Source organism: Sebastes fasciatus, chromosome 8 (genome assembly GCF_043250625.1).
Source record: "Sebastes fasciatus isolate fSebFas1 chromosome 8, fSebFas1.pri, whole genome shotgun sequence".
Classification (NCBI taxonomy): Eukaryota; Metazoa; Chordata; class Actinopteri; order Perciformes; family Sebastidae; genus Sebastes; species Sebastes fasciatus.
In genome coordinates, this window is record NC_133802.1 from 34,526,363 (window position 1) to 34,540,672 (window position 14,310).

A 14,310-nucleotide genomic window follows, 5' to 3' on the forward strand; every position below is an offset into this window, starting at 1 on the left:
TGTACACAGACAGTACAAAAATGGTATATAATTATATTCTCACAGTTCTTTATCATGATAGTACGATGGAGTATTAGGGCCACATAGATAAAGTCATAATATTACGAGAAAAAAATCATAATTTAATGAGAATAAAGTCAACTTTACGAGAAAAAAAGTAATTTCCTCCTCCACAAAAGAGGCAATCTCCTCCAGGTCCATGTTTCCCTAGGTCTCTATTTCTAGAGCTGAAATTAATTAGACAGACATTATATACCATAGACAGACATTATATACCATAGACATGTATTATATAGCATGGGGATGTATTATATATATATATATATATATAATACATCCCCATGCTATATAATACTAATATATATATATATATTAGTATTATATAGCATGGGGATTTGTTATATAGCATAGACATGTATTATATATATAGCATGGGGATGTATTATATATATATATAGCATGGGGATGTATTATATATATATATATAGCATGGGGATGTATTATATACCATAGACATGTATTAGTATTATATAGCATGGGGATGTATTATATATATATATATATATATATATATATATATATATATATATATATATATATATATATGATATAGAATGGGGATTTGTTATATATATATATAGCATGGGGATGTATTATATATATATATATAATATATAGCATGGGGATGTATTATATAGCATAGACATGTATTAGTATTATATAGAATGGGGATTTGTTATAGACCATAGACATGTATTATATATATATATATATATATATACATATATATATATATATATATATAGCATGGGGATGTATTATATAGCATAGACATGTATTAGTATTATATAGAATGGGTATTTGTTATATACCATAGACATGTATTATATATATATCTACCATAAACATGTATTAGTATTATATAGAATGGGGATGTATTATATATATATATATAATATATAGAATGGGGATGTATTATATACCATAGACATGTATTAGTATTATATAGTATTTGTTATATACCATAGACATGTATTAGTATTATATAGTATTTGTTATATAGCATAGACATGTATTAGTATTATATAGAATGGGGATGTATTATATATATTAGTATTATATAGAATGGGGATGTATTATATATATTAGTATTATATAGTATTTGTTATATACCATAGACATGTATTAGTATTATATAGTATTTGTTATATAGCATAGACATGTATTAGTATTATATAGAATGGGGATGTATTATATATATTAGTATTATATAGAATGGGGATGTATTATATATATTAGTATTATATAGTATTTGTTATATACCATAGACATGTATTAGTATTATATAGTATTTGTTATATAGCATAGACATGTATTAGTATTATATGTATTAGTATTATATAGCATGGGGATGTATTATATATATTAGTATTATATAGGATTTGTTATATACCATAGACATGTATTAGTATTATATAGTATTTGTTATATAGCATAGACATGTATTAGTATTATATAGAATTAGTATTATATAGGATTTGTTATAGACGGGTAGAATGCCGCCGGGCTCTGCCTACGTCACTGCTGTGCGACGCACATGTCGAGGTGAAAGTGCGTGCTGCCATTTTTTCGGCGGAATCTTCCTGATCAGAACAGAAACAAACTGAGAGCCTCTCCGTCTCTCTGCAGCGGGCTAGCTTCATCTGCACGGGTATTACAGCAGCTCGGTGCACATTAACCCGGGTTAGAGCACGTTAACCCGGGTTAGAGCACGTTAACCCGGGTTAGAGCTCCGGGTAGCTCGGCTAGCTAGCGTTAGCTGCGGCTGTAAACAAACAGCAGACTGAGAGGAGAGGAGATCAGAGAGGAGACCACTCACATCACATCACTCAGCTCACTCACATCACTCACAGCAGCTCGGCTCAGTCTGATGTGGTGGAGAGTTCAGGTGGAGACCGAGCTAACGGACCGGGAGAGAGATCACGGTAGAACCGGGAGGAGAGCTGAGCTGGAGGCGGGAGAAGGGTTCTGATGCTGCAGGTAGAGAAGACTCTACTCCAGCTTTGATGACACTCAGAGTTTCTCTAAACTAGGTGTCGGAGCTCAGAGGCTTTAGAGCAGGTCGGGTTAGGAGGGTCACCGGGGAACACACACCGAGCACCGGCACCGAGCACCGGCATGTCGTCCTTCTCTGAGTCGGCTCTGGAGAAGAAGCTGACGGAGCTGAGCAGCTCTCAGCAGAGCGTCCAGACTCTGTCTCTGTGGATCATCCACCACCGCAAACACTCCGGACTCATCGTCCGAGTCTGGCACCGAGAGCTCAAGAGAGGTGAGAGCTGCCTTCACTTACTGCTGCTGCAAACTCTATACTGACTGCTGCTGCAAACTCTATACTGACTGCTGCTGCAAACTCTATACTGACTGCTGCTGCAAACTCTATACTGACTGCTGCTGCAAACTCTATACTGACTGCTGCTGCAAACTCTATACTAACTGCTGCTGCAAACTCTATACTGACTGCTGCTGCAAACTCTATACTGACTGCTGCTGCAAACTCTATACTGACTGCTGCTGCAAACTCTATACTGACTGCTGCTGCAAACTCTATACTAACTGCTGCTGCAAACTCTATACTGACTGCTGCTGCAAACTCTATACTGACTGCTGCTGCAAACTCTATACTAACTGCTGCTGCAAACTCCATACTGACTGCTGCTGCACACTCTATACTGACTGCTGCTGCACACTCTATACTGACTGCTGCTGCAAACTCTATACTGACTGCTGCTGCAAACTCCATACTGACTGCTGCTGCAAACTCTATACTGACTGCTGCTGCAAACTCTATACTGACTGCTGCTGCAAACTCTATACTGACTGCTGCTGCAAACTCTATACTGACTGCTGCTGCAAACTCTATACTGACTGCTGCTGCAAACTCTATACTAACTGCTGCTGCTAACTCTATACTGACTGCTGCTGCTAACTCTATACTGACTGCTGCTGCAAACTCTATACTAACTGCTGCTGCTAACTCTATACTGACTGCTGCTGCTAACTCCATACTGACTGCTGCTGCAAACTCTATACTGACTGCTGCTGCTAACTCTATACTGACTGCTGCTGCTAACTCTATACTGACTGCTGCTGCAAACTCTATACTAACTGCTGCTGCAAACTCTATACTGACTGCTGCTGCTAACTCTATACTGACTGCTGCTGCACACTCTATACTGACTGCTGCTGCACACTCTATACTGACTGCTGCTGCTAACTCCATACTGACTGCTGCTGCTAACTCCATACTGACTGCTGCTGCAAACTCTATACTGACTGCTGCTGCAAACTCCATACTGACTGCTGCTGCACACTCTATACTGACTGCTGCTGCACACTCTATACTGACTGCTGCTGCACACTCTATACTGACTGCTGCTGCAAACTCCATACTGACTGCTGCTGCACACTCTATACTGACTGCTGCTGCACACTCTATACTGACTGCTGCTGCACACTCTATACTGACTGCTGCTGCAAACTCTATACTGACTGCTGCTGCAAACTCTATACTGACTGCTGCTGCAAACTATACTGACTGCTGCTGCTAACTCCATACTGACTGCTGCTGCACACTCTATACTGACTGCTGCTGCACACTCTATACTGACTGCTGCTGCACACTCTATACTGACTGCTGCTGCACACTCTATACTGACTGCTGCTGCACACTCTATACTGACTGCTGCTGCAAACTCCATACTGACTGCTGCTGCAAACTCCATACTGACTGCTGCTGCAAACTCTATACTGACTGCTGCTGCACACTCTATACTGACTGCTGCTGCACACTGTATACTGATATATGTTGTTGATTCACTGACTGCTGCTGCTTTACAGTATACTGATACCATCACTGACTGCTGCTGCACACTGTATACTGACTGCTGCTGCTGCAAACTCTATACTGACTGCCGCTGCACACTGTATACTGATACCATCTCTGACTGCTGCTGCACAGTATATACTGACTGCTGCTGCACTGTACACTGATACCATCACTGACTGCTGCTGCACATCACTGACTGCTGCTGCACACAGTATACTGATGCCATCACTGAATGCTGCTGCACATCACTGACTGCTGCTGCTGCACACTGTATACTGATACCATCACTGAATGCTGCTGCAAACTCTATACTGATATATGTTGTTGATTCACTGACTGCTGCTGCACACAGTATACTGATACCATCACCGACTGCTGCTGCATAGTATATACTGATACCATCACTGACTGCTGCTGCAAACTCTATACTGACTGCTGCTCCACATCACTGACTGCTGCTGCACAGTATACTGATATATGTTGTAGATTCACTGACTGCTGCTGCACATCACTGACTGCTGCTGCTGTACATCACTGACTGCTGCACACTGTATATACTGATATATGGTGTTGATTCACTGACTACTGCTGCTGCTGCACAGTATACTGATATATGTTGTTGATTCTGTGCAACTGAAACTTGAAAGATGAGGTTAAAGTGTCAATGTGGCTCATAGGATAGCTGTTAAAGACTTTAACTTTACTTTAACATTGTGAGAATACTCCACTACAATTAAAAACCCTACATTCAAAACCGTAATTCAGTAAGTACTATCAGCAATATTTACTTAAAGTGTCCAAAGTAAAGGTATTCATTGTGCAGTAAAATGTTCCCAGTCAGTATTTTTCTATTATATCTGGTGTTTTTATTAGGACCACATTGAGAGAAAAAAATCGGAGATTTCGAGAATAAAGTCATAATTTAATGAGAATAAAGTCATACTATTTCAAGAAAAAAAAAGTCGTAATATTACGAGAATAAAGTCATAAGTTTACGAGAAAAAAAGTCGTAATATTACGAGAATAGTCATAACTTTACCAGAAAAAAAGTCGTAATATTACGAGAATAAAGTCCTAAGTTTACGAGAAAAAAAGTCGTAATATTACGAGAGTAAAGTCAGATGTTTACGAGAAAAAAAGTCGTAATATTACGAGAATAAAGTCATAACTTTACGAGAAAAAAAGTTGTAATATTATGAGAGTAAAGTCAGATGTTTAAGAGAAAAAAAGTCATAATATTACGAGAATAAAGTCATAACTTTACGAGAAAAAGTTGGAATATCACGAGAATAAAGTCATAAGTTTACAAGAAAAAAAGTCGTAACTTTACGAGAATAAAGTCGTCATATTACGAGGATATAGTCACAAGTTTAAGAGAAAATGAAGTTGTAATATTAAGAGAATAAAGTAATTTCCTCCTCCTCTAAAGAGTCAGTTCCTCCATCAGGTCCGTGTGTTTCTTTCTTCAGAATAAACTCAGTTTCTTGCACAATCTTTTCCAGGTCCTGATACTGATGATGATGTGCTGCTGATGAGCCAAAAGATGAAATATTTGGTTATTTGTGAAACTTAAACTAAAGTATAACTTCACAAGATGCTCCACGTTCCTCATTTTCACACAGCTGCTCTATTTCCCCTCTAAAATAACACGTAAAATTACTACTTTATAATATTATGACTTTATTCTCGAAATCCCAGATTTATTTTTCTCCTCAGTGTGGCCCTAATACTCCGTCGTTGTTTTTGGATTAATATCACTCCTGCATTAATGTGTATGTTGCACGTTTTGGTTTTATTGATGTTGTTTTCTGTTTGGCTGAACAAATCAGAGATGGCAGTGATTCAGAGGTATTGAACATAGCAAGATCAGGATGGAGTACACCCACAAACCCTGTTGCTTTTTAAGTAAAGAGGCATGACTTCCCCTCATAAAACCTGTTACTCCTCCATGACTATATGACTACAATGACAATGCATACAGTAAAATGTGTTTCTTAATTACAGTAGACAGGTATGTTGAAGAAAACTAGGTCAAATAGTAAATTAAACTGATTCAGAGTGCATTGTCCATCCCAGATTGATCATATCGTTTTTAAATGTCATGATTTTGTGTGACCTCCAGCTAAAAGCTCCAGGAAGCTGACGTTCCTGTATCTGGCCAACGATGTCATCCAGAACAGCAAGAAGAAAGGACCTGAGTTCACCAAAGACTACGAGACCGTCCTCGTCGACGCCTGCTCCCACGTTGCCAGGTACATGTGATGTGACCGCCGTATGCTTTCAGACAGCTACAAATAATGGTCTGTGTTATGTGTATGTGTGTAGAATAGGGATGCTAAAATTAACCGATAACCGACCCTCTTTGACCGATTATTAACCAACCAGATTAGTGCGTTGCATGCAGCGGTATGCTCGGTTCATCCGTCCGGGAGCGTTACTGTAGCATCCACGATGCTGCGTGTAGTGTCAGACACATGCAGACACTTTCCCAGTAAAAGTCCGCCACCACCACTGCATCATTTAATTTAGTTTATTACACGGCTGTGTTGAGTACTCGATTCTGATTGTTCAATCACGGCGTTTTGCGGCCTGTAATTTCTCTATAACAGACCGTTGCTATGTATAACAGACCGTTGCTATGTATAACAGACCGTTGCTATGGGCGCAGTTCTGATGTGGGACTCTGGAGAACCGTTTTTGTGTCAAATTATTGATTTCTTCAGTAAGTAGCCGTGTAATAAGCGGGATAATGTTCAGCTAGCGGGTCATAGTTGTGAAAGAATCCCCTTCAGGGTGATGAGAGACCCCTCCGTGTCGGGATGCAGTGTGTAGTGTGCGCGCATGCACGTGAGAGGTGGAGCGAGAGTAAACGAGCGCGGTGTGTGAGTGAAGGCAGCAGAGGAGCAGAGGAGCAGAGGAGCAGAGTACAGCAGAGGTCCTGGAGACCAAAGCTACGGTCTCCCCCGCATCCTCCGACCGCGGCCAACACTGTTTAACAGCTTCACTAGATACAACCAAGAGGTTTTGGTGCTTCACTGGAGTTTGTGTTGGGATTCTGAGTCTGAACAACAATTTGCTAAACAACATTTTTGCTTTGTTTTGAGCTGTAAAGATGATCCTTTCAATCCTCTTCTTCTTCTTCTTCTTCTTCTATCCCGCCTCCCTGCAGAGAAGCAGATGAGGGCTGTAAAAAGCACATGGAGAGACTGCTGAACATCTGGAAAGAGAGAGCCCTCTACAGAGCAGACTTCATTCAGCAGCTCAAACTGGCCATAGAAGACTCCAACAGCCCCCGGCCTTCAGGTTAGATTTATTACACCGGTACATGAATATATATACAGTATTTGTCATTGGAGGGTGATAAAACCAGGGCCAGGATCGCTGATGATGATTTATTATTAAAGCAGCTAATGTAATATGTAGGGGAGAGAAGTATGTCTTGATTTATGAGGTGAATGCATAAAACCTTGTATACTGATCCATCTCACATCCATCTCTTATAGCAGAACAATCTTTGAAACTGTAATGGTGGTAGTTCACATATTAAACAGCCATAACTTTTCATCTTGCGTCAGAGGTGGAATCGAGTGTTGATTACTTAATTTAAAAATAGCTGAATGGTGACAACATTTCAGGATTTCTTTTTTTCAGAATAACTTAAAGTTACCTCAAGTGGAATTTCATTTGACACAAGATCTTAAAAAAGGCAAATAATTGCATTCAATTATTGGTGTTGTGAAAATGCACATTTATCTATAATATATGTAGGGGTTAACTCAGGGGTCTCTTAGCAACCTGCAGCTCCGGAGCCACATGCGTCTCATCAGCTCCTCTCCAGTGGCTCTCTGTGGATTTATACAAATAACTGTTTTTTGTTTACATTTCCATTTTTATTTATCATTGTTGTAGGTCTATGGTACGACGGTACGACGGATTAGGGCCACATTGAGAAAAAAATAAATAAATCTGAGATTACGAGAATAAAGTCATAATATTATAAAGTAGTAATTTTACGTGTTATTTTCTTTTTTTTCTCGTAATATTCTGACTTTATTCTGTAAATCTCAGATGTTCTTTCCCTCAATGTGGCCCTAATACTCTGTAGTACATTGTCTCTTTGGCCCTCACTGCATTAGACTTATATACTATATACTTATATAAACTGTGTTACCTTCATCACAATGATCACATGTTTTGGGGCTCCGGACAGATTTAGTTTTTTTTGCCTAAAATGTCTCTTTAGATAGTAAAGCTTGCTGACCCCTGGTCTAACTGCATCATTTAGTGATATTGATAATATGTGGGTGTTGATCTGTTCTGGTCTTTAAACTCGTCTCTGCAGAAGAGAAGAAGGCCGTGAAACGAAGCTATCAGAAGATCCAGGAGGAAGAAGATGATGAAGATGATGACTACAGAAGCCACGGCTCTCCTCACAACGCAGACATCTCCGCAACGCAGCTAGTAGGACGCCAATATTTCACTTCCATGGCACAAAATGCAGAAATAAATATTCCTTCACCAGTAAAATATTGCTTGTTTCTCTGCATTTCACGCTTTTCTCTTTGCACCGCTTTCTTTGTTCTGCCTCCCTCTTTTTCTGTCGTATTGGTCTCCTCCCTGATCATTTCCCCCCCTCCTCCTCGACTCCTGTTAACTTCCTCCCTTTAAACACACTTTCAGACAGAGGAGCTGGTGAAAGCTCTACAGGACTTGGAGAACGCTGCATCGGGTGACGCAGCAGTTCGTCAGAAGATCGCCTCGCTGCCGCAGGAAGTCCAGGACGTTTCCTTGCTGGAGAAAATTGGCGGTAAGACCTGAGAGCTCAGCTTGATCAGAAATGACTTACTATTTTATATAGATGTTTTCTCAGTTTGGATTGAATGTTCTTTTTCCGTCATTATTGAAACATGCTTCTGAATTTTATTCATTTGTTATATTTTAAAATTCCTTACATCGTAGTGGGACTGTTTCTGTTGAATTATCAGGGCTTTGTGGTGAGGATTGTCAGATGGATTTTAAAATGAGTTAGGAGATGACGCAATAACAAAAGTAATATGACTCTATGGCGCTATGGAAAAAATATAAAATGCAAACAACAGAAAGTCAAATAAAATGAGCTGTGAAGAACTTTAAATAAAACAATGCATACAGTGTTGTTAGTAAAATGTAAACAGTTAACAATCGTTAAACTCGGTCAGTAAGTTTAGTACAGCAATACCCTGTACGTGATATTAAAATGTGCATTGTGTCCACACTACAGTAATGTAATAGTTTTATTTGTATAGGACATTTATAAACACAGGTTATAAAACGATACATGTTGATCAATGTAGAAAACATACAGTACTAAAATAAACATATCATAAAAAGAAAAATTCCAAAGTTAAATGCCCTGTATATAAAGAAACAGAAAATAAATGTCATATACTGTGACCATAACAATCCGCTTTGGCACCAATACAGACAAGGAGGCAGCAGACAAGCTGTCGAAGACGGTGGACGAAGCGTGTTTGCTGCTGGCGGAGTACAACGGCCGACTGGCTGCAGAGCTGGAGGACCGGAGGCAGCTGGCTCGCATGCTGACTGAATACATCAACAGCCAGAGGGATGCGCTCATGGAGAGAGAGAAGAAACTAGAGGTAAAATACCACGTACACAAATATAACAGTACACCAAGTATAACTGTAACAAAGGTCATGACTAATCACAAACATGGATAAGTCTATGGTCAGCAGAGCAGCATATTTTACAAATGAAGAGCAGGTACTACTAGACATTATACAAAGAAGTTAAACACATGATCCAGGCTAAAAGTAACAGTTGAAGCTGCCAAATGCAGGAAGGACAGCTGACCAAAAAAATTGCGCAATGTATGAATGCATAAATTAACAGGTGAGTTGATCTCTCATCTCAAACGTAACCTGCTCCCGAGCAGGTCAGCTGTGCAGCATCAGTTACCATGGTGATATACCCCGGTAAGAAGTGAACCACCGTCGTAGGACTGAAAACCCTGAAGGGTTAAACCTGAAGTTACCTCGTTAACCACAAATCCTGCTTCGTAGTACAGGCCTCTGATTTAATTCTGGCTTATTACAAATTAGGTCTATTTACTATTTTTCGTACTTTTGTTGTACTCACCATTAATAGCTGAATCTGGAAATGTGGCAACATCACTAAAAAGAAAAGAAATACAATCAGTTAGACCAAAAAGTTATAAACATCCACCACAGTTTATAGACACACTTCCTGGTTCACCTTTAGCCTACAGCACGTAGCGTAGTTCTGACACCGTTTTCCTTTGGAATCAGGGATTATTACTGACATCTTGAGTGCATTCAAGAATTTACTCTTAAAATCAAGTGGTTGAGTTAATCTAGCTTGTTTACAATGTCAGATTATCTGACTGCTTGTACATGTTTCCAGATTTCAGAAATGACTTTGACCCAAGTTGTAATGCACCTTAATTATCTTTTAAAGCCACATTCTTTGACTAAAATGTGTTTCCGACATACCTGAAAGCTGTAGGTGCAATAACTGCAATGTGTAAATAAGCAATCATTTTGAGCTCCTACCTGTGCCGTGTCATCTTGCAGGAGTATAAGCAGAAACTGGCGAGGGTGACCCAAGTTAGGAAAGAGCTGAAGTCCCACATCCAGAGTCTCCCTGACCTGTCCCTCCTGCCCAACGTGACCGGGGGTCTGGCCCCGCTCCCCTCGGCCGGAGACCTCTTCTCCACCGACTGAGAGGTCTCGGCCCAGTCAGACTACCGCCGTGCCCCTCCCTACCCGAAACCCACAACAGTTCCAGCTGTGTCACCAGTCAGAGGACACGTGGTCAAACCTCTCCCAAGGCAGCAAGCTCACCTGCTAAATCCAAACCTGAAGGACGAGAGTGAGGACGGGACATTAGAAGGTTTGGTGAAATCAAAAGGCTCTGCAGAGGAGAACAGAGATTCTGTCGGCCTGGAGTTTTCCAGCACTTGCTGGATCGACAAGGATTCCACTCCACCAGCTTAGAACCAGTTTGTTTCCTGTTTGTTTTTACTTTATTTTTTAGAAGGAGGGGCGGGGTAAAGAAGCAAAAGCTTAGACAGACATGAATGTTGGCTGTCAGGACGTGTCAATCAAAGTGTCTTTCTGCGTGGTATATTGTGGATTCAATGAGAGAAAGGTGGGCCGTTTGCTTTCATAATTCTCAGAGGTTGTGACTACACTGTGAAGACGATGTACCATTCGTTAGTTTTATTTTTTCGGGTTTTCAGTTGGTGGCTTTTTATCAGCCCGTTAGGTGGTCTTGATGTGTGTGTAAGATTAGAGAAGTTATCAGATTGGGTTCAGTGTACGTTGCTTTTCGGTTACTTCATGAACGCACATGGTTAACGGCCGCTAGTCAGCACACTCATTTCAGTAACACTTCATAGAGACGGTGATCATATAGGTTTTGTCCTCATAGTTAAAATCAATAGTTACGCTCTGTTTTTTTGTATTCTCATTCATCAAAACTGCGATTCAGAGTTCCCATTTGTTTTCACGCATTAATTTGGACAGATGCTTGAAATATGGTAATAAGTGTGTAATAGACGAGGTTTGAGTTTTACAAATAAACCCTTGAAGTTTGAGGAACAATTCAAACGTGAATGTTTGCTTTCCAATAATCTACCTGGTCTTTAATTAAATAAGCCATTAAAACTCAAAAATACTTCTCAGATGTGAAAAACTAAAGTATTAAAGATCGTTAAGTATAAGTGTGTGTAGAGCTGAGCAATAAAGAAATATCAAGATAAGTAGATAAAATGAAGACCTTTTATATATATATATCATAGGGCTGCACGATTATGGCCAAAATGATAATCACAATTATTTTGATTAATATTGAGATCACGATTATTCATTGATTTTAGCGACAACATATTTTATTGCACTTTCACATTAAAATAAACAGAACACTGCTTTCACTTCAATGCTGTGCTTCATCCCTGTTAATGTACATTTAGGGCTGCACGATGCTGGAAAAAAACTATACTGAACTATATTGCAATATTGAAAAAATACAGGAATATTCACTCCGTTGTTAGCTACATTTTAAAGATAAATGCTTCAATCTGGTGCACTTTGAGAGCAAAATTAGCAACAATAAGAGGCTAGATAAACTATTTTATGCTCTTAATTTCATCACATTGGTTGTATAGCTAATATCAATAGCCAAAAGTGACGTCTAAACATCTGGATCACCGGCTGGATGTTAGTTTAGGAATCGTTTGATTTGATATGCGGCAGAGTTTTCTATGAGCAGAACGAGCATTTTAAACGTCAATATCTCAGGAGATCATGTTCATTTAATTTCGGGAAGCCAAAATTGTGATCGCGATTAATATTTGATTAATTGTGCAGCCCTAAATATATCACAACATGTGTTTTGGTTCAAAAACAAACAAAACATTGAATGTAAAATGAAATGGACTGGAACTGTCATTTCCAGCTAAATTCTCTTAAGTATTTAAGAAAATTGTGCTTAAGGATTCACAATAATGATAATTTATACATATTGCTCAGTCCTATGTAGATGTTCAGTGATGAAATATTTTACTAAAAAGTAACAGCAACAAATTAAGGTTGAGTTAAAATCCCCAAATTATTTTTGGTCCAGTAGTTTATGATTTCCTGACCAGCATGTATTATTTGTTTAGCTCATATTTGATTTTCCGTCTGCATACAGGAAAAAATGAATTTGGGAAGTTATTAAACCTTTTTTATAAAGTTTTATAAAAACGACTGTTTTTGTTGAAGCTCTCAGTAGTCGATCACGGCTCCTGCTGCTGGTGAGACGGACGCTTTTTTAAAGTTGAAGAAGAGTTGCAGTCACTTATCTGCTGATGCAACGAGCTCGGGCGAGAAATGCTGCTGCAAATCCTTTTCAGTGACTCTCAGATTGATTGGTGTCTCCTGGCAGGCTGGAACACAACATGTGTCAAACAGCAGGTAAGAAATCACAGCAGCTTCAGCAGTGTTTGTTAAACTAAAGGATGGAATCATTACAATCACTGGTGTGCGGTCACAAAACAGATATTTGGGACTGTTGGTACATTAAAATTACAGACTGGAGGGATTTTTACCCGTTATGTGCTTCAGTTTTGATTAAAATATAATTCAATGATGAAAGATAAAAACAAAGTGTCCACTGTATGCCAGGAAGGATTTCAGCAGCATTTTGACCCGGGTGTGCTTCACTGTAGATATTAGTTAGATCTTTTCTTACCTACTTGCAGTGTGGTATGCGTTTCTCTCTGCAGAATCATACTGTACTACCAAGACTCGTCCAGTAGGGGAGGTGCTTTTCTGTTATGGAAGTGATTCAGTGAATGACAATAAACTGAAGCCATGTAAACGAATACTGTATGTGTATTTTGCATGAAGTCACATAAAGGTAAATATACTTACAGAATTCAGAAAACAAGAACCCATATTGTTAGGTGTGCTACTGTGAAAACAGTAGTTAAAAATCACACTGACCAGAAGAACCCTGTTATACAGTATACTGTGACTTTTTGCTGATTTTTTATGTCATATTATACTATGACTTTTTTTCATGAAATTTTTTAAAATACTAAACTATGACTTTTTATGAAAGTTTTCGACATACTATGACTTTTTTTTAATGAAATTTTTCAACATACTATTCTATGACTTTTTTTAATGAAATTTTTTAAAATACTATACTATGACTTTTCCTTCATGAATTTTTCCGACATACTATACTATGACATTTTTTAAAATACTATACTATGACTTTTCTTCTTGAAATTTTTCGACATATTATACTATGACCTTTTTTTTAATATAATTTTTCGACATACTATACTTTGACATCTTTTCATGAATTTTTTCGTCATACTATACTATGACTTGTTTTTCATAAACTCTTTCGACATATACTATGACTTTTTCATGAAATTTTCCGACATATAGTATGACTTTTTTTTTCATAAAATGTTTCGACAAACTGACTTTTTGATTAAATTTTCCAAAATACTATACTATGACTTTTTTTTCATGACATTTTTCGACATACTATACTATGACTTTTTTTTAAGTTTTTCGACATTTTATACTATGACTTTTTTTATGAATTTTTTCAACATATTTTACTATGATTTTTTTAATGAAATTTCCACATACTATACTATGACTTTTTTTTCATATAATTTTTCGACATATTATACTTTGACATTTTTTGGTGAATTGTTTCCACAAACAATACTATGACTTTTTTCCATGAAATTTTCCGACATAATATAATATGACTTTTTTTTTTCATAAAATGTTTCGACAAACTATTCTATGAATTTTTTCTTGAAATTTTTCGACATACTATATTATGACTTTTTTAATGACATTTTTCAACATACTATACTATGACTTTTTCTT

The 14,310-nt window shown here is 38.2% G+C and overlaps 1 protein-coding gene across 1 annotated transcript; it reads left to right on the top strand.

Moving 5' to 3' along the window:
• The first annotated feature begins 1,576 nt into the window (after nt 1–1,576).
• rprd1b (regulation of nuclear pre-mRNA domain containing 1B) lies at nt 1,577–11,511 on the top strand. Its single transcript, XM_074642687.1, has 7 exons — nt 1,577–2,329; nt 6,009–6,138; nt 7,056–7,189; nt 8,229–8,347; nt 8,567–8,693; nt 9,350–9,525; nt 10,480–11,511. The coding sequence occupies exons 1-7, from the start codon at nt 2,179–2,181 to the stop codon at nt 10,627–10,629; spliced, it is 987 nt and encodes a 328-aa protein (XP_074498788.1). The 5' UTR covers nt 1,577–2,178; the 3' UTR covers nt 10,630–11,511.
• The last annotated feature ends 2,799 nt before the right edge of the window (nt 11,512–14,310 follow it).